The sequence below is a fragment of the Martes martes genome (assembly GCF_963455335.1).
Source record: "Martes martes genome assembly, chromosome: 11".
Classification (NCBI taxonomy): Eukaryota; Metazoa; Chordata; class Mammalia; order Carnivora; family Mustelidae; genus Martes; species Martes martes.
In genome coordinates this window covers 3,217,572-3,239,897 of record NC_137899.1, presented here as the reverse complement: position 1 = coordinate 3,239,897, position 22,326 = coordinate 3,217,572, and the positions used below count along the sequence as shown (strand labels likewise).

Genomic DNA, 22,326 nt, shown 5'->3' with positions numbered 1-22,326 from the left:
AGAGAGGGAGAGAGAATCTCAGGCAGACTCCGCACTGAGCAGAGACCCCAACACGAGGCCCGATTTCACCATCCTGAGATCACAAGCTGAGCCAGACCAAGAGCTGGACACTTACCCACCTGAGCCACTCAGGTGCCCCACTGTGTACTTGTATTCCTATATACTGCCCATATCATGTCCATATTCTTTTCTCTTTAAAGTTTAATGGGGGCTTCTGTCATGAAACATTTTCCCCTTCATGTTATAGAGCTTTCCTTTTTCAAATCCTAAGTATATTATGTCTTAGTAGTTTCTTAAAATTTCACAAGTCAATATATTATTTTCACAGTTCTTACTCCTTCTTCTCTGTTCCAATCAGTTTTTGTACAATAACAGTCATGTTGTACCTGTTTAGTTGTTCACTCATTCTTGTATAAGGCAAGAATTCGTTATGAAAAAAAAGACACAAAAAGTAATAAGTATTAGTAGGATATGGAAAAACTGAAACCTTTGCACACTTTTGTTTAGAATATTAAATAGTGCAGGTGCTATGAAAAACAGTGTGGCATTTCTACAAGAAAAGTAAAAAACAAAAAAACACTGACCCTATGATTCAGTGATTCTACTTCTGGGTATATAGTCAAAAGAACTGAAAGCAGTAATACAAATAAATACATTCATACATCAATTCATGCATCAGTGCTCACAGAAGGATTATTCACAACAGTTAAAAGGTGAATAGCCCAGTGTCCACTGATGAATGAATTGATAAACAAAACGTGGCGCTATATATGTACACATATACATATATACATATATATACATATATATGTAAATTGTCCTTGAGAAGTAAAGAAATGCTGACACATACAGCAAAGGAAGCAAAAGCAAAACCAAACTACTGGGACCACACCAGAATAAAAAGCTTTTCAACAGCAAAGGAAATAATGAACAAAACAAAAAGCAACCTAGTGAACAGGAAAAGATACTTGGCAAATGACATATCCAGTAAAGGGTTAGGATCCAAAATGTATAAAGAACTTTTATAACTCCATACCAAAAAACCCAAATAATCCAATTAAGAATTGGCAGAGGACCTGAGTAGGCTTTTTATTTCAAATAAGACCCTCAGATGGCCAGCAGACCCATGAATGGATGCTCAGCGTCACTCATCATCAGGGAAATGCAAAATAAAAGCACCACGAGAGTCCACCTCACATCTGTCAGAACGGCTAAAATCAACAACACAAGACATAACAGGTGTGGACAAGGATGCAGAGAAAGGGGAAGCCTCTCGCCCTGTGGGTGGGGACGCCAGCTGGTGCAGCCGCTCTGGAAAACAGCATGGAGGTTCCCCAAGAAGTTAAAAATAGAGCTACCCTATGACCCAGCAATCGCACTACTGGGTATTTACCCAAAGGATATAGAAATACTGATTTGAAGGGGCTCCTGTGCCCCTATGTTTATAGCAGCAATGTCCACAATAGCCAAACTATGGACGGAGCCCAAATGTCCATGGACTGATGAATGGGTGAAGAAGATGTGGGGGGTATGCCCAGCCGCGGAGAAGAATGAAAGCTCGCAACTTACAATGATACGGATGGAGCTAGAGTGTATTGTGGTAAGTAAAGTAAGTCAGAGAAAGACAAAAACCAGTTGATTTCACTCTTATATGGAATTTAAGAAACAGAACAGATGAACATTGAGAGAAAAAAGAGAGAGAGAAAAACCAGGAAATAGACTCTTAACAACAGAGATCAAACTGAGGGTTGCTGGAGGGGAGGGCAGTGGGGGGATGGTCGTTCAGGAGGTCATGTGTTGCGATGAGCACTGGACGTTGTTTGCAAACGATGAATCCCTAACTTCCACTCCTGAGATGAGTATGATGCTATATGTTTAGTAAGTGGAATAAATAAAATATTGAAGCTGGAGCACTGGGTGTGGTGAAAAAACAATGAATACTGTTACGCTGAAAAGAAATAAAAAATTTAAAAAAAAATTGAAGATACAAAAAATAATAATAAATTTTTAAAAATTAAAAACCATCAAAAATATAAAAATGCAGCATGTACAAATGGTGGATTTTTGGGTGAATCATATATCTAATAATGTACTTGTTCTGGAATATATAAGTAATGCCTACAACTCATGAACAAAATTGCAAGTAACCCAAGTTTTTAAATGGGCAAAGTATCTGAATATAGATTCCTCCAAAGATGCACAAATAGTGAATAAGCATAGAAAAAAATATGATTGGCACCACTAGTCATTAGGGAAATGCAAATTAAACCCACAGTGAAGTACCGCTCACACCTGCTAGGTGTGAAAGGACGGAATACACGACTGGGAGGATGTGGAAACATTCTAACCTTAGTGCACTACCGTTAGGGATATAAAATAGCACAGATGCTTTTAAAAAACAGCTTGTGTTCTCAGCTCCTCTGCTGAGTTATCTGCTGTATGTGACCCAGGATGACTCCCAGCTAGCCACTCAAAAGATCTGAAAACATACAGCCACAAAAAAACTCACACATTCCATGTTTGTGACAGCATGACCCAGAGTAGTGAAAAAGCAGAAATGACCTAATGTTCCTCCGTTGAGGAACGGATGGAGAAAATTTGAGACATTTATTCAACTGAACGTTGTTCAGTCGGTCATGGAAACAAAGTACTAACACGTGCTACGACACAGATAAACTTTGAAAACAATACGCCAAGCAAAAGAAGAGAAACACAAATCGGGTTGTACAAGTCCATTTTTTTAAAAGATTTTATTTATTGATTTAACAGACAGAGATCACAAGCAGGCAGAGAGGCAGACAGAGAGGAGGAAGCAGGCTCCCTGCCGAGCAGAGAGCCCGATGCAGGGCTCGATCCCAGGACCCTGAGATCACGACCTGAGCCGAAGGCAGAGGCTTTAACCCACTGAGCCACCCAAGCACCCCAAGTACGAGTCCATTTTTATGAAATGTCCAAAATAGGCATGATCTGAGAGACACAAAGGAAAGTAACTGTTGGCAAAGGCTCGGGGATGGGGAAGTAGAGAATGATTGCTCGTGGGACAAGGTCTCCTCTCAAAGTGATGAAAATTTTAGGGAATTACACCCTGGAGACAGTTGCACAGTTTTGTGACTACACTGAAAACCATCGGATTGTTGCATTTAGTGTGAATATTACGGCGCATGAATTCTACCTCTAACAGAACAGTTTGTCAGCATATGTCATCGTCTATAAAAGCTAAAAGGCACATGCCGTCTAGAAGCTATTTCATTCCTTAATATGGACACAACATAAATGTCTTCATGGGTTCACCAACGAATATTCTAGAACATCCATAGCACATATCTGCCACTACTAACCCGAATAAACAAACTATTAGAGCATAAACAGTGCAGCTTTATTTCACACACATGTTGCTGTCACAGAGAAGACACTCACCACGGAGTAGACACTGTATGGCTCGTTTTTCTGTAAGATTTTATTTATTTTTTTGCGAGAGAGAGAGAGTCCACGAGTGCAGGGGGGGGGGGGCGGCGTGCAGAGGGAGAAGCAGACTCGATATGAGCAGGGAGCTCAATGAGGGGTTCAATCCCAGGATCCCAAGATCATGACCTGAGCTATAGTCAGAGGCTTAACTGACTGAGCCCCCCGGGCATCCCCCTAGGATTCCATTTAAATCCAGTTTACAAACAGGCTAATCTATGATGATGGACGTCAGCACAGTGCTTATCTGCCGTGTGGACGCTTCTCGACTGAGACCATCCCTGATGGGGGCTTCTGGGTCCCAGCATGGTCTCTTCCTGGGGAAGCTCATGTGCATGGGCTATCACAAAAAAAATTCATCCAGCCTCGTACTTATGATTTTTAGCTATTCTACATCTCCATGTAAAGTTCATATTTTAAAAATGGTTCATCTGCACATGTTAACTTATAAAACTCCTTGCACCAGTTTCAGCATGGAAATATGTTTATCTGGGTTCTGCTGGAATGACTTTTCCTGGTCTCCTAATAGCCCTGTCCCAATCAACTAACTAGCTCTATGAAAATGTAAATGTATGCAATTTAGATTTACTTATTTATTTTTAAGGATTTTATTTATTTGAGAGAGAGAGAGAGAAAGAGGGAGAGAGCACATGAGTAGGGCAGGGGGAGCAGCAGAGGGAGAAACAGACTCTCTGCTGAACAGGGAGCCCGATACAGGGCTTGATCCCAGGACCCTGGGTTCATGTCCTAAACCAAAGACGGATGCTTAACAGACTGAGTCACCCAGGTGCCCCGAAACTTCTGCGTAAACAGTACAAGCCATTTAAAGATGTGGGAGATCTATTTAAATGTTTCTTCTCACACTCCGTGGCTCCAAGGCCCCTCCTGCCTCCACAATGCTCACACCCATGTTTATTCCTCCCCGGTTGGGGTCTCTGAGATTCAGAACAGGTTAATAATGGCAGATGGGGAGGCGGGAATTAACAACAGAAAGAGTACGATTATCCTTCTGTCTTCAGAACTACTCAACACCCAGGACTTTAATGGCTGCCTATATTCGAGTGACATAGGAGTGACATTTTTATTTTATTTTATTTATTTATTTGACAGAGACAGACACAGCGAGGGAACACAAGCAGGGGGAGTGGAAGAGAGAGAAGCAGGCTCCCCGCCAAGCAGGAGCCTGATGCGGGGCTCGATCTCAGGACCCTGGGATCATGACCTGAACCACTCAGGTGCCCCCGGGAGTGACATTTTTAAATTAAGGACAAGATTTCACACTGGAGTGCAATGAAGAGCCCTTTCCACTACTGCCAGAGCAGAACATCTTCTGTTGGCCCTGCGAGTAAAAACGTCTGCATTTGCTCTGAGTTAATGGACACTGCCCCGCTCAAATCTTACACATAAGAGATCTGGCATTTATTATGAATGGCATCCACTGCTATGGGTGGTTTGGCAGAAGGTCTGCAGAAAGGAGCCCAGGGTTCCTGAACCAAAGTGGGGCTAGGTCTTTAAATAGCATTAAAGACACATTTAGTCAAAGCATCCTATGGCCTCTCTAGGTCTGTTTTGTTAGCCCAAACACCTGCTGCTCTGTGAGTAGCTAAAATACTTTATCAACATGTAGGAGAAAATAATTGTCTAGAGAGATCGATCGCTACCTCAGAGTTTAGGTGAACAGGACCCATTTCAGTGGTGCTTTGTTATAATCCAGATGGATTTCCACAGGCACAGCCCTGTGGAAATCTGCATAGAAAAGGTCATACGACAATGACGTTCTGGGTTGAGGCCAGAGTCTAACGTCTAAGCCAGAGTTCATCCCACCTGACCTAGAAGGTGAGCCCGTGGTTAAAACCTCAGCCTATCTGGGAGTGATGCTAACGAACAATTTTGTACATGAAGCCCACTGTCAGTCACATTTATGTTATTAGAAAACACTCTCCTCTATCTCGTGGTTTGCACACCTCTGCGTGTTAGTTACCCGCACCTGATAAAGGAGGTCATAACATTCTGTATGCTTTATGTTTCAGCACCTCTTGGAAAGGCAAGATATTTTTCAAGCGAGGATCTGACATAAAAATGAACTCCAAGTGGCTTTTATCATGAGGTGAACTGACTAGCTTTTCCCTCCGCTTTCTTTATTCAGTGATGTAACCCAGCAAGGAATTCTGAAAATTAAATAAAATATTTTGAGCCTTCTGAGAGGCCTCTGCCAAGCCAGTGTTTCAATATTCAGGAAGACTTTGCCTGGGTTCTGCCTCGCACTTCACGCATTTAATTCCCTTTATATTATCAGCGGTCTGTAAGCCGCCAGAGTGAGTTACAAAAACAGCCAACAAAGAACAACCTTCCTTCCGAGTCAGATTTTTAAACCTGTCTGCCTTCAAACTGCTTGATGCTTTACGGCCACTGTCCACACATCATCTCAGGGTCTACCCGCTAGTGTACCCCGGAGCCTTCGCCAGGTGAGTTCAGGGTTGTTTTCACAACTGGTTCCTGAGTGACTGGACTGTCCGTGCGCTGTTCATTGGCTCTTGGACCGGAGCCATGTGTTGGGAGAAGCTTCTGAGCCCATGAACAAAGCCCGGAACCGGATCTGCACCCTCCATGATGGCTGCCTGTCATTTCCGAAAGAATATCATGTTGCCATATTGTTTTCTTTCCTAAACATGGGTCAGTAAGATGTTTTTACCTCATTTTCTAAAGGCTAGAATAAGTCCATTCCCTGGGTTTAAACCTACACACACACATACCCCCCACAGATTTTACCATCTGTACTCATAAATGACGTGGGAAATTCAAGTACAGATACCAACCATATTTAAAAGTATCATTCATGTGAGAAACCAAGTCTTTCCAACCAGCATAAGAAACAGATACTGACGTCTACGCAGGTTAGGGTTGTTCAGCCGTAGGTACGCCAGTTCAATGACCACTCTCTCAACCGGTCTTAGCATCATCCTGTCAAAACCCCAACTGAGTGAGTCCGGCCACCAGCCCCAGCGGGGGGAGCCCGGCTGCCAGCCCCACCACATCCGGCATTTTCCTTTTACTTCCACCCACAGATGTTAAAGAGAAGGAGGAAGGGAGCGAGTGCTGGGACTGAGAGGACAGTCACCACTGACTCGGCACTCTGTGACCGAGGCCAGGGTTTCACCTGCGTGACCTTCCGCGCTTCACCCGTAAGAGGAAGGGGTTGAGCGTTTATTGAGGAACTACTAGGTACCTCTTCAGAGAGCTCATGATCCAACAAACTTACGGATGAAAACTGAAACACAGTGTAACAGGATATGTTAACGGTAATATGGTCAAGTGTTGCTTGGGATGGAGTGAGAATAATTCTATCTTCCCAATGGGTGGCTGTAGACTTGTTTGTGCTTGACTCCGATGGACAGCTGGAGCTCCCCAGGTGAAAGAGGCACATGGGGAATATAGAAATAGGGTCAAAGAAGGAACACAGAGAACATGATGGGCATCAGAGATCTTATGCGATGCTGAGGAAAGCTTGGTTCCCATGCAGGGAGGGCACCCACAGGAGAACATTGTATGTGGGGGACTTATATGCAGAGCTAATGAGCTTAGACAATATACAAACTGATTTTTTTTTTTATTTGACAGGCAGAGATCACAAGTAGGCAGAGAGGCAGGCAGAGAGAGAGAGAGGAGGAAGCAGGCTCCCCGCTGAGCAGAGAGCCCAAAGCAGGGCTCAACCCCAGGACCTTGAGATCATGACCTGAGCCGAAGGCAGAGGCTTAACCCACTGAGCCACCCAGACACTCCTACAAACTGATTTTAACACTAAAATCTCATGTTAAAACTTTCACACAGCTCGATAGATAACCTCTAAGTTTCAGATTGCTTCTGACAATCTTTGGACAAACGAAGTCAAATATATCAAGTTGGTGTTCCTACCAACCCTGACCCCCAACAGCCTATTTTATTCACTAAAGAAAATAGGGTCCCATGTTAGAATAACCTTAGGGAAAAAGGATTGTAAATTGACGAAGACCTCAACCTAGCTTTCGTGTTTAAATGTCTACGAAAGGAAGAAATTGCCCCCAATATTTGTCTTCAGTGAGCATTATCCTTTAATGAACAAAATGCTGAGGGACATTCTCTGCTAGGGGGTTTTCAGAGTTTTTCTAATATCACTTTGTAATGAAACAAACAGATAACCCAAGATGATTTAATTCTAGTTGTAGGTCAGTATAGAAACACAGAAAGACGTGTGTTAGCGTAGGATACAGCCCCGGTGCCCCCACACGACGTGTGAGAGGTCAGCAGTTCTCCACATACTGAAGAATTTTCCATTAACAAAGGAAATGACGGGGGGGGGCGGGGGCCTGGGTGACTCAGTCAATTAAGCGTCCGACTCTTGGTTTCAGCTCAGGTCATGATCCCGGGGTCATAGTTTCAAACCCTGCATGGGGCTCTGTGTTGAGCTGAGAATGGGGCGTGCTTAGGATTCTCTCTCTCTTCTCCCTCTGCCCTTCCCTCCCTCCTCACACTCCCTCTCAAAAACGGATGAATGAATGAATGAAAGAAAGAAAGAAAGAAATTCTCAGCCCTAGTGGCGCAACAGCTCTGTTGGTCATGGGTCAGAATGGCACCCCAAATAGCATAGACCCCGTCTAAGGTAACATGTTAGCAGACATGTGGTAAACATGGACAGGTAATGTGCACAGAACCAAGCTTCTACACCCTGAACTCAGGGTATCCCCCTCCCCTGGGAAGGCTGAGGCAGAAGGCACCATGTACCTCCTGGAGACCATCAGTGAACGGAGACGATCTGGTCTGCCCCACTGACATCAGTGTTGATGGCTGGTCTGTGCCCTCCGCCAAGTCTAGGATGTCTAGGCTCTCTACACAACAGACACCACTGTCTCTTACAGAATAAGAAGGTTGGATCCAAGAGACACTTTGCTCCAAGAAAGGAAAATTCGAGGGAGAATATAATTGTGTCAGGGACACCTGGGTGGCTCAGTCAGTTAGGTGTCTGACTCTGTTTCAGCTCAGGTCATGATCTCAGAGTCATGAGATCAAGCCCTGCATTGGGCTCCAAGCTGGGTGTGGAGCCTGATTAAGATTCTCTCTCTTCCTCTGCCCCTCCTCCCTGCTCTCTCTCTCTCTCTCTCAAAAAAAAATAAATAAATAAATCTTTTTTAAAAAATAATGAGATAAGAGTTTTTAAAAAAAGGAATATAATTGTATGATAGAGAAACACCTCAGTACGTGCAGATGTAGAAATCCAGTGAACTAGAAGGAGGGCATCAGTATGGAAGGTGCGGAACACAAATGACAAACACCCCTGATATGATGTGAAAACTGGAAAGCTGGATGAAACAAGTGAAAAGTTAATACAATTGTAGCAACAATGTGTCTTTATGTGTGTATGTGTGTATGTCTGTGTGCAGGACAGGTAAGTCAGAGATGATGGATACAGGATAGATACATGAGAGACATGATAGACACACACATGCATAATACATACAGACATGATAGATGGGTACCTATAAATTATTGATAGATACATATGTAATGCATACGCACATGATAGATGATAGATATGGATAGATGATAGAACTTTTTTTTTTCAAAACTGGAACTATAAGAATAAAAATCACTTCATGTAAGATTATAGATATTTTCCCTTCATTGTTTTTCTAAGCTGACATCAGTATGGTAAACCATCATTTAATTTAAAATGGGAGAGAAATGAATTTTCAAATAATTCCTAGTTGGTGAGGTTATGGTTTAAATTACTCTGATCTGGGACTTAAGTTAGTCTAAAGAAAAATCAGGTTTTTATAAGCAATAATGAGTCCTATGCCTTTTTGGTAATATTGGTTTTATGGTGGTTTAAACGAAGCACAGTAATGTGTGTACAAGTTCCTAAGTGTGATACCCAGAACACCTGGCGATGTGATGGTATGTGAGTGCCTAACAGTTATTGTTCCCATGAATTCTCTGATAGTGATCACTCAAGACGGAAGGAAGCCAACAGGCGAGGGCAGAGAAGAAAGGTCTGTCCCAATTGCGTGCATTAAAATGTAACGGACTCCAAAAATGTTGGTCTGACGTGTGACAAGAACGCCTGTCTTTTTAAAAATTTTATTTATTTGAGAGAGAGAGAAAGAGTGAGCACAAGCAGGGGGAGGGGCAAAGGGAGAGGGAGAAGCAGACTCCCCGCTGAGCATGACGCCCAATGCAGGACTCGATCCCAGAACCCTGAGATGCTGACCTGAGCCGAAGTCAGACAATCAACCAACTGAACCACCCACCCAGGTGCCCCGAGAATGCCTGTGTCTTAAAAGAGTTTTTCTAGTATTTATTATTTAATTGCCTGACAATTTAACACACGATCATAATACAAGATTTGGAGAGGAAAGGAGGGAACAAGGAACAAATAAAAATTATCCATAATCCCTACTCAGGTACAGCTACTGACCACCTGCCAAGGCTTTCTTCCAGCTCCTTCCTGCTCGCTGCCATTCTGGGTTTTTTTTGTTTATATTCTTGCGGCTGAGAAGGTGGTCTTTGGTTTAATTCAGCACAAGTTCAAGGGAACTTCCTGCAACCATGGAAATGTTCTATATCTGACTGAAACAGGCGCTGTTAAACTCATATACTCCCCTGCTCGTGCCACTGACTTGGACTTATAAGTGAATGTATTTAAGTGGAAGCTTAGGGGCACCCGGGGGGCTCCGTCAGTTCAGCGTCTGACTCTTGATTTCAGCTCAGGTCAGAATCTCAGGGTCCTGGGATCGAGCCCCGTGTCGGGTTCCAGGCTCAGCACGGAGTCTGCTTGGAATTCCCTCTCCTTCTGCCCCTCCCCCTCAGATAAATTTTTTAAAAAATTATGACGCTTCAAAGCCACACGTGGTTAGTGGCTGCTGTTTTGAACACACACAAGCCTAACTTTACTTCTTTATGGTCTTTTTCTGTCTTCTTCCCTTAAGATCTTATCTGTATGTTTGGATTCTGCAGTTTTCCTACAAAATGTCCAGGTATGAGTATCTTCTTAATAGTTCTGCTTGAGAAGCATTGTGGTTTTCTATGAGAAATATTACATAATGGCCTCAGGGAAATTTAGTAACATCATTACCAAGTTAGAAGCATCTTGAAATACGTGAAGTTGTGAAGTTTCTGAAAAGGAAGTTAAAAGTTCCCTACAGTGGCCAGGAAAATGATTTACACAGATGAATCGAGGAGCTATACTTCAAGATCTCTGACCATTCCTTATGGGCAGCCTGTTTGCTTTCTAAAGTGCAAATTAAAGTGTTGGTGTTTCACCAAAAAGATGACATATAGTTATATATATGTATTATATATGTATTATATGTATATGTATATATGTATTATAATATATAACAACACACATACACATATATACACACATACATATATGGCCAATACAAATTCAGATAAACACTATAATGTGAGTGTATATACGTCTGCGAAAGCTAAAATTTTGCTACATAAAAGCTCTTTTTGAAAGAAATACTTTATACATACACGTATATACACACACATATATATGTATATATCATATGTGTGTGTATTATATATACACATACATGTTACTGGGATCAGAGTGAAAGTCTTACCAATTACAGGAAGTAAGAATCAGGATCAAGAACAGGCAGGGGCACCCAGGTGGGCTCATTCAGGTGAGCATCCGACTCTTGGTTTCAGCTCACCCCAGGGTCCTGGGGAGTCGGCTCGTCTCCCTCTCCCTCTGCCCCTCCCCCTACTCGTGCTCTCTAAGATAAATAGAAACATCTTTTAAAAAAACAGATCAAGAGCCGGTAAGAGAGGTGAACTGAAAGGAAGCAAGCAAACAGGGTCTGGAGTTTGCTCGGTTTCCTGTCACCCTGTAGATCTCTGCCTGTGGGTAATCATCAGTCAGCAGGACGAGCACAAAGCTGCCACAGCCTGATAGACACAAGGCTGCTAGCAACTCGACATTGATGAACTCATGTGACACAGAGTGCGGAGGGCGGGCCCGTCCCAGAGCTAACAAAACCACACCCGAGCCTCACGGAGACGGTCCGTCCCTCACAGTCAGGACTGAGGAGTGACTGCCCCATTGCGAGGCTGCACAACTTATCCCTCTGGAAACTTCCAGAGTCTGATCTGCTTCCAGGAAGGGCCAGGCCGGTATCGGTTGGCTCTGAGGCAGTGCCTTAGTCCTCTGGCTACTCTGGTGACAATCGCTGGTCTGAATTCCAACAGTAAGCGATCTGGCAACTTCTAAGTTGGAAACTTGGACTCAAGTCCTCTGCCCCTTTCTAGAAGTCCCGACTTCTGCGCCTGGGGTTAGTTCAATCAGGATGAGGTCTTCCTCCCCAGGTTGTCACAACTATCAGACGAGATCACAAACACCAAGCCCCTCATGTAGTGTGATGCTTGGTGAACACTAGAGTCACAGTACTTTGTAATTACTGGGACTAGCATTTATTCTGTCTACAGAGGCCATAAACAATCCACCTACACATCCAATGGTGTCACAAACGAGGCAATATGGAGGGCTGGGGACTGTGACAAACTAGGAAGCCTACGTTCTGACCAAGTGCGGTCCAGTTCCAACATGCATACGCTGATCGTTGGCCTGTGGTCTTTCCATCTGTGACCACTGGCCTTGGACCAGGAGCTCAAGATAATTTAAACCAAATTATACTGGTCAGTTATGAAATTCTAGACCTATTCTCAAATTGGAGGACACGCATTCATAGACATTAATAAATTAAACAAGAAAAGAAAACAGCTCTGTTCCTGATAATAGAACCTCAGAAAAGACACAAAGGGGACCTCAAAATAATGAAAGACGGTATCAATGTATTCCAATTAGCTGCCAGTAAGTTATGAGCTTCATGGGCAGGAAGATATATAGTGGCTTTCTATGTAGTTAAGGATTCCATTGTGTTCTAATTACCCATTTAATTCCTTGAATACCAATGTGCAATTAACATTACAAATAATCAAGGTTAAAAATATAATTAATGCAAGTGTGATTTAGTTATAATTAAACTAATTACGCAGATATGTAGCATAATAAGGGACTTGCAGGCCATTAAGGAGATGTAAATGTATTCTTTCTTTCAAGAACAGCTATTTGAATTTCATTTTCCAATTAGTGTACAAATGATGGGATGGGATTATGAACAGGAGTCAGGCCTTCTAGGGATGAGGAAAATAGACCACATATTTTTTTTGTTGGCTTTGGAAATTCAGATTCTTTTGTCCATCTGTACTGGTAGAGAAGTTACGGAAACACATGCATGCACACACGCACGCTACGGAAGAAACAAAAACACACCTTCTTCCTTCTACAAGTGCAGGAAAATCAACAGCACAGTAACCTGAGACAGCTTCCTTTCCATACATGCAATTCCCTTTCAGAGTCTTCAACAGGATCACACGTAACTCAAATACTCCCCAGCCCATCAGTTCTGCTGCCTGCTGTTGAACCGGATAGTTCAAAATATTGACGTTTTATCAACTAATGCAGACCGATCAAAGCATAATTGTATCTTTGCCCACAGACGCAACAATTACAACAGTAAAGAGCCAAAACAGACAGGGATGTCTGGGCGGCTCGGTTGAGCGTCTGACTCTTGGTTTCAGCTCAGGTCACAATCTCAGGGTTGTAAGATTGAGCCCCACATCGGGCTCTGCACTCAGAGGGGAGTCTGCTTGAGGCTTTCTCTCTCCTTCTGCACCTCCCCCACTTTCCCTCCCTCTCAAAAAAAAAAAAAATCAGGTTAGGTGTTACCCTAGGATCTGAAGGGTTTAAAGGGCATCATCGGTCTTGTTCTTTCTGAGCTACGTACAGATTATAAAAGTGTATCTGCTTTGTAAAAATTCAATGAGATCTTCTTTTCTATTTATAACTTATTTATATTTATTTTTACATACTATAAGTAACTTCTATTTATAACATTTCTATTTATAACTTCTTTTTTATTTATAAATTACTGTGTGTGTGTGTATAAAAAATGAAAAGGTTCTTGAAATGAAATTTTTAAAAATATTAAACCAAGAAACACAAGGTTTTGACTATCAGAAATGCTCTTCCATGAAACTTTCTGAAAGATTAACTCAGAATTATATATGTCATTTAAAAGACAGTGACAGTAATAATACTACTTTTTAATTTTTCAGGATCAAGGTAGAGCTGTACAAAGAAGTATGTTTGTACACTTAATGATTTGATAATTTATTTAGGGGAAGAAGACTTTAAAAATCACTCAAATCAAGAAGTTAGAATCAGTTAGAAATTAAAAGTACTTAAAAAATTTATTTTTTGGCAAGTCTAAAATTATTGTATATATTTATTTTTTATTGTGCCCCCCAATTTTTATTTATTTATTTATTTATTCATTTGAGAGAGAGAGAGAGAGTGGAGGGGAAGGGAAAAGGAGAAAGGGTCCCAAGCAGACCCCCCACTGAGCAGGGAGCCCGATGCAGGACTCGATCCCAGGACCCTGAGATCATGACCTGAGCCCAAGGCAGCTGCTTAACTGACTGAACCACCCAGGTGCACTGAAGTAGTTAAAATTTTTAAATTAAGTAAATAGGTCTTTCAGAAAGTATAGTCAAAATTACAACAAAGATTAAAAATCAGAATAATTTAACAGAAGGGTTAGAAAATGAAAGTTTTCAACAATAAACTACTTTTGTTTAAGTAAACGAAAGGAGATGTATATCCATGACAAAATTCAGTTTACTACAGAAAGGTAGGAAGAGCTCAGTAATCAAAAATCTTTCCTTAATGACACAAATATGTCAAAAGAAAAAGAATTACAGGGACGTCTGGGTGGCTCAGTTGGTTAAGCAGCTGCCTTTGGCTCGGGTCATGATCCCGGCATCCTGGGATCAAGTCCCACATCGGGCTCCTTGCACAGCAGGGAGCCTGCTTCTCCCTCTGCCTCCGTCTGCCAGTGTTCTCTCTCTCTCTCTCTCTCTGACAAATAAATAAATAAAATCTTAAAAAAAAAAAAAAAGAAAAAGAATTACAACAGGTTTATCTGTATGAATGTTAAAATGATAAACTTAATGTTTACCTTGAAGAACTTTAAATAAAATTGCAGAATAATACTAACAAGACACATAATATGCACGTGGGTTTCAAACCACCACATTTAACAAAACAGAACTACTACTACTTGAGTGAACGATAGATATACTACCAGTTCATAGTATTTTGAGAGTTCTTGGATAGTGCAAGGTTTGCGGAAGAGAAGACACAGAATAAAAATCTCAGTGCTTCCCAAATTAATCTATAAATGTAACATAAAATCAATTAAAATCTCAGTGGAAATTGTGGGCACAATGCTTTACATGTCTTTCTGTACACGCAAAAAAATGATGACTAGATTTTATTTGCTTCGTTCATGTTATGTAATTAGTGTCTAGAAAAGAAAAACACACTCGAACACCTCCGGGCATCAGAAACAAGGAGAAAGGGAGACCAGGATCTCAAGCCACTGCCTGCTGGGTTTTGGCTCCGAGTTACATAAAGCATCTGGAAGTCTGGTCCCTACACTCATAATGGGGACGTAACAGCGACTGAACACACCTCTGTATGATGATGAGGGACCAGAAACAGGTTCAGCGTGGTAGCTGAGTCTACAGCACAGCCCCACCCCTCCTGAAAGAGGCTGAGAGAAGCGGGCTGGGAACTTGGGGTACAAGAAGGCTGCTCATCCTCCAGGCCGCTCAGCAGGTCATCTCCCGGGCAAAGCTGTGCCGTGACTGGAAATGGGATAGTTTCCCTATGGCTGCAAGCAGCGACCCTAAAGTCTTCAACACAAGACCTGGTTCTGCATGGGAGAGTCAGAGAATCACAAGAAGGAACCAGCCAGCCGACAGAAGGTGTCACACAGGAAAAGAGAGAGCAAACGCCAAACACACAAACACACAAACACACTCCCTTGTGACGTCAGCTAGCCGAGTCCCAAGAAGAAAAAATTAAAACAAACAAACGAGATTAAATGCTTCCTGATGGAGACAAATTAATCTGGATGAATACATCTAAAAAAGATATGCAAGGAATATGTAAAAAAAAAAAGTCCAAAATGTAAGTAAGTGATATTTTTTAGGGACACCTGGGTGTCTCAGTCGGTGAAGTGTCTGCCTTCGGCTCAGGTCATGATCTCAGGATCCTGGGATCGAGCCCCGCATCAGGCTCCCTGCTCAGTAGGAAGCCTGCTTCTCTCTCCTCCTCTGCCCCGCCCCACTCATGGCCCGGCCAAATAAATTCAAATAAAGAAATACATAAAATCTTTTAAAAATAAATAAATGCTATTTTTTAAATGACCTAAATAAATGTCCATATATACCACAGTCATGGAAAAGGCAAACAGAATTTCATCAAGACCTCAATTTCCTCAAATTACAGTATAAAAACGTGATGCAATCCCAAGCAGGATGTAAATATTGTGACCTTTTTATAGAGAGCGGTAAAAGGATCCTAAAAGTAATACATCATAAAGGTCCAGTTCAAACACTCCTGAAAATCAAGAACCCGCAGGAAACGCGAAGCAAGAGAAACCAGGGCCGAGAGCCCAGCCTGTCCGAGGACTTGCTATTACAGAAGCGCCTTTTGATGGACACAAGGACACCTTGGTGAGGAAGTGGCATTAAGCAAACTAGAACTCAGAACAGAAAAAATATCAAGGGGCGCCTGGGCGTTTCCATCAGCAGAGCTTCAGACTCTTGATTTCGGCTCAGGTCCGATGTCAGGGTTGTGAGATCGAACCCCGCGTGGGGCTCGGTGCTGAGCTGAGCATGGGGTCTGGTTGGGATTCTCTCTCCCCCTCTGCTCCTCCCCGCCCCCCCCACTCTCTCTAAAAATAACAAAATAAATAAACACATTTTTAAAAAAACATCAAATTCTATTTCTACCACACAGTGGCTCTAACTATACACTCCCTATTAATTAAAGACAATGTTAAGGTTTTTGACCTCAGAAAGAGAAGAATTTCTTAAGATTCAAAAAATAAGAAATAAAAGGAAAAAAAAAACATTATATTGGCTTCGTCAAAACTGCAAACATCTACACATACAAACTTATAAAACAAAGTTAAAATTCAAGGTACCAAAGAAAGATAATTCTTAAAACACATAAAACATGCAAAAGATTAGTTGCCAGTTGGTGCAGCCACTCTGGAAAACAGTCAGGATGTTCCTTAAAAAGTTACAAACAGAGCTACCCTACCACCTAGCAATTGCACTACGAGGTGTTTACCCAAAGGATACAGAAAGGATCTGAAGGGACACACGCAGCCTAATGTTTACAGCAGCAATGTCCACAACAGCCAAACTATGTCCATCAAGGGATGATGCATGGATAAAGATGGGGCGTGTGTATATGCACACAGTGTGTATGTGTGATGCACACACACACACACACACACACACTGAAATGCGGCTCAGCCATCAACAAGAATGAAAACTTGCCGCTTGCAATGACAACGATGGAATTAGAAGGTAATATGTGAAGTGAAATAAGTCAGTGAAAGTCAAATATCATTTCACTCATATGGGGAAGTGAAGAGACAAAACACGTGGACATAGGGGAAGGGGAGGAAAACTAAAGTAAGATGAAAACAGAGGGAGGCAACCCATAAGAGACTCTTAAGCCCAGAGAACAAACTGAGGGTTGCCGGAGGGAGGGGGTAGCTGGGGGCGGGCGTTAAGGAGGCACCTGTTGGGATGAGCACTGGGTGTTGCATGTAAGTGATGAGTCCCTAAATTCTACTCCTGAAACCAATATTATACTGCATGTTAACTGACTTGGATGTAAATAAAATTTTAAAAATAAAAATTTAAAAAATAATAAAAATGAAAATTAAAAAAAGATTGCTTTCTGGTTGAATGTATGAAAAACTCTTACATTAATGCGTAACAAAAAGACAGACAACCTTATAGAGAAAAGGGCAAAGGGCATGAGAGGCAATTGGCAGGAAGGAAGCTTACCAAACAAATAACTGGGAAAAACACTCAAGTTCGTGAATAATCAAGGAAGCGCAAATTAATTTAACAATGAGATTTCATGCCCACCCGATTTGTAAAAAATAAAAACAATAACTATTATTGAACGGGATTGGGAGATGCTTATGGAATAATGTGAAGGAAGTATACCAAATAAATGATCTTTATATGCTCGTCTGATTTTAAAATGTGAATCTCTCCACATAAATACATTTAACCACCCATACTTCACATAGAGATAATAGATAAAATCAGATATAGGGGCACCTGGGTGGCTCAGTCAGTTAAGCATCAGCCTTCGGCTCATGTCATGATCCTGGGGTTCCGGGATCGAGTCCCGCATCAGGCTCCCTGCTCAGTGGGGAGTCTGCTTCTCTCTCCACTGCTCCCCCTGCTTGCACTCTCTCTCTCTCAAATAAATAAAATCTTTCCAAAAATAGATACATACACACAGAGATGAATGCATGTCTAAATTACACTAGCAGGAGACATGTAACTGTTAACACTGCGCTTTAGGAGTCCAAGAAAACCTCCCAGTGCCAGGCACATCACAGAAGGACAGGAAGTATTTGTCGATGCAAAGAATTAGCCAATTCATGGGTGATGTTCATATTTTTGAACAACTTTTTTTCAATTATTCTATTTGAACCCATATATACAAATCTCAGGTGCACGACTTCCAAGCATGCTTAGGAGAGACCCTGCGACCCCAGCAGACAGGCTGTGAAATCAACCAGGGTACTCAGACGGGAGCTGCTTATAGAAGGACCATCCGAGGACGTGGTTTTCCTTATATAAGTTGAGCAACAGACGTCTGAAATCTATTATCGTCATTGTCAATTAGCAATCAATTTGCTGCAGTAGAAAAAAAAGATATATGCCACGGGCCTTGTAATTGGAATGAAAAGGAGAAAGTGTGTGGAGACGGGGCCATGGAAACGTTTGTATTGGGACGCATGTGACGGCACGCGGAGGGCTGGTCCGGAAAGAGCCCTAAGCTTGCAAGTGGAGATTTTAGTTAGTGCGATCAGGGCAAGTCGGCTCCTCGGGCAAATTCAGAGCAAGAAGCAAGCAGCCCATCCTGCCTCCAGAGAGGTTTTAGAACCAGGAGTCTCCTTATTAGGAGAGACGAGAACCCCTAACGGTCCAGACCAGGCAGAGATAGAGAAGTGGGCCTTTTATCCGACTGGATGATCACACCTCTGATGGCGCCCACACCCCTGGGGACAATCCCCAAGTCGCAGTGCAGTTCAGAAGGAATCAGAGGACGCTTGGAGGTAAAACTCTGTCTGGAGCCCCCACGGGACCCAGTGGCCTCGGGCAGCCTGTGGCACGCACAACACCCAGCGTCTCGCACGGTCTTTGCAGCAAGGGGAATACACGCCCACCCTGCTCCCCCAGATGCCACCATCTGGATTTTCATATGGATACTCACTCTGACCCAAAGCTGTCAACCACCTGAAAGAGGGGTCTGGGTGGCGAACGAGAGAATCGATGTAGCCCCCTGGGGCCACTGTCCCATAGGTGGGGGTGTTTGAAGCTGGATCTGTCGGTGAAGCAAGGAGGGCCACCCCCTGGCCATTTCCCGCTCACCCACATCAGCAGCCAGACACCTCAAGCCCATGGGGGACCACCAAAGAGGTCAGCCCTGCCTGCTTTCTGCGGGCATGTCCTTGACCCTGTGGCCAGATGTAGGCAGCTTATCTCATTGACCCTGGAAGTTCCTCCCTATCTGAGGAGAGGCTCCTGGCAGCTAACTGGGGCGTAAATCTTGAGGGAAGTGTGTCTCGGACTCTGGGCACAGGACTGAGGGGACGTGGGCTGTCCCCAGGCAGCAAGAATGACCGCATCTGGATTTACCCTGTGGGAGTCCTGGCGACGGCACGTCCTGAGGTCGGAGGGGTGTCCCCGTTCAGCATCTTGAATGTGGTGCTCTTCCCGGCCCCGTTGGGCCCCAGGAGCCCAAAGCACTACGTGGAGAGAAGATGCAGGTGAGGAACTGCTAAGTCAGAGCAGACAGCCTGGACGTCCGGACCACCTGGAGCCGACATTTCCGGCTTCTGCTACTCGTAGACCTTTAAATGCACGTGACCGTACAAAGCACTCTGCAGAGGACCGTGGTGTCCGAGCAGGGTGACCGTATGACAATCGCCGACAAAGAGTGAATCCGTGTAGGGAACACTCCAGAGGGTGACGGGAGAATGCCCACCCCCGGGATAGTGCTGAGATTAACCGTCTGCTGCGGGGCCGTTCCAACAAGGTCCCGACTGTGTCCCTTTGCGGAGGACGAGTCTTTGAAACTCACTTCATTGTACTCATCATCCCCTTGATGCTGCTGCATAGATTAAAGAACATTCGGTGGGGAGGGGTTAGGGGGCTCAGTCAGTAACGCATCTGAATCTTGGTTTCAGCTCAGATCCTGATGTCAGGTTGTGAGATCGAGCCCTGAATCGGGCTCCACGCTCAGTGCGGGGTCTGCTTACGATCCTCTCTCTCTGCCTTGCCTCCCTCTGCACTCGCTCTCTCCCTCCAATAAATAAGCAAATAAAATCTTCAAAACATAAATAAAGTACATTAAAATATCCTCCCTGCTCTCCCTCCCCTTCTCCCCACCCCCAGGTGAGACTCTAGGCTGCTCCTGACATGAGTTAAGTAGAGAACTATCAGTTCTAAACTCTGACATCAGCATCAAGACGGCATTGGGCGGGGGTGGGGGTGGGGGGTGGGATTGGTTCAATGTTGTCTTATATCCCATGGGACAAATGGCTTTCTTGCCATCTTTTCCAGACCTGGGCTTTATCTCTCAGTACATCCATAGCTACAGGTTCTGTGGCAGAGCCTGAGTCTGTGTGCTTCTTAAAATCTCCTTAGAGGCCTTCTGTTTTCCGGTGGCATCAGCTTTCTGTCTACTGACCTCAGGTGACTTCCCTGCCCCTTGAATCTCAGGAAAGTGCCTATTCTGGCTCTCCTGGTGCTGGCCTTCCCTAGTTACCACAGAGCCCTATTGGGGACCTCTGGATGACAGGTGCTTGCTACATTTCCCACCTGCTTTCATAGCCATGCTTCCCCCATCTTGACTGGATCCCTCCCACCATCTCAAGCACAGACCCAGCTGCCGTTTCCGGACAGACGGCTCCAAGACAGTACCGCCCACGTGATTTGGGGCAGCACGCGTGCGGGTACCTAACATGCTACGTGATCTTCCTAACATGCTACGTGGCCTTCCGTTTCAGATCCCTGGAGCATCTCCTTTATGAAGCATTCCAAGGTTTTCTCTTACTCCTCAGCGTAAAAGTACCCCAACAGTTAGCAGCAAAACTAAAAAATGATTTTTGAAGTGGAAGTAAAACAAATAGTTCCGTATGATGCCGAAGGTTGCAGAGTTAGTCTTTGGACTGAGTGGCCAATAGTAGCTACCAAAACACCTCCCTTAGCGTACTGTCCTCGTCAGCCACAAACCACAGGACAGACAGCACATGAGGATACTCCTGGATCAACTTGGATTGGTCCCCAGGCTTCTCTTGCCCTCGGAATTCTCTTCTCTGAAACACCTGCTCTCTGCCACAGAGCAGCATGCCTGCCCATGCCGTAAGCAGGCAACCTGCCTCGAGGTTCGCAAGAGCTGGGCACAACAGGAATGCAAGGTACATCTTATTTTTCACAGTTAATTAATGGTAATCACCTTCAGAGTTGATTTCTCTTGAGGCAATTAAGCACAAATCAGGAACAGGCTTGCATGGCTTCCATCAGTTCTGATTAAACATTTCTATAAGAATTGATGCCATATCCACACACACACACAAATTCTAAACTCTGGCTTTGGTGTGAGTGCTCTTTTCCTCCCCAGGGAGCATTTTACTAGATGGGCTTAACTGGCCAGTTAAAAAGTGTGGAGGTCCAAGTAAGAGTTAGAAGAGGTTCCCTAAATTAATTGGATTGATAAAATATTTACCCCAATAAAATGTCATCCCATAGCCCAAGCAATGACTAAACTCTTCAAACGCATGAAATATTTAAAACGATGAAACGATAAACCCCCATCCATCAGTCAGAGAAGTTTTCCCCAGGGGAAGAGTCAGTAGACTCTCTACTCAGATTCTGTGTCTAGTGATTTTTGCAGGAATGTCAGAAATCTGGAAGCTCGTGGCTCTAATCACAGATACCGTGAGCCCACCACAAGCAGGTGCACAGTTAGAGATACACGGGTTCGTAACAGCGAGGGTCACAAACAGAAGGTCCTTACCTCTCCTCTCCGTATGCCCAGACTAATATCTCGCACAGCGGTGGTCCTCTTGAAGAAGGTTCCGTAGCTTTTACTAAGGTTGTATAACACGAGAAGGTCTTCGCTGGTTCTTCCTTTCAACACTCTTATTTGCTCTTTTTCCACGTCTGTGTCCTTGGAAGATGTGACTGTGCCTTGAATGGCAGACTGACCCCTGGAAAGATGAAGTTAGATTTAATTCACAACTGCAACCTGGAAAGGGAAGAGTCAAGAGAGACAGAAAGTTCAGAGACTCGTCGAAACAGATATGGTCTTGAGCCGCACTGTCAGCTCTGGTCCACACACCCTACTTCCGCCACTGTGATTAATAATGAGCAAGAGTCCGGGGTGCCTGGGTGGCTCGGCTGGTGAAGCAGATGACTCTTGGTTTCAGCTCAGGTCATGATCTTGTGGTCGTGATTTCGAGCCCTGTGTCAGGCTCTCTGCGTTCAGGGCAGGGTCTGCTTCAGATTTTCTCTCTCCCTCTCCCTTGGATTTGTACTCTCTCTTGCAAATAAATAAATAAAATCTTTAAGAAAAGATAACAAGCAAGGGACCACGTTCATCCCGTAATGGGAAGGAAAAGACAGTGAAGTGGACAGATG

General features: G+C 43.7%; 1 protein-coding gene across 1 annotated transcript in view; it reads right to left on the bottom strand.

Moving 5' to 3' along the window:
• Positions 1-22,326, bottom strand: part of ABCA13 (ATP binding cassette subfamily A member 13) — a gene marked incomplete at both ends in the record, with an annotated part of 337,321 nt that overhangs the window by 40,669 nt on the left and 274,326 nt on the right. Inside the window, 2 exons of the mRNA XM_080818179.1 lie at positions 19,321-19,430; positions 21,704-21,896. Of these exons, the coding sequence (XP_080674305.1) occupies positions 19,321-19,430; positions 21,704-21,896 (303 nt within the window). The remainder of the gene's footprint in view (positions 1-19,320; positions 19,431-21,703; positions 21,897-22,326) is intronic.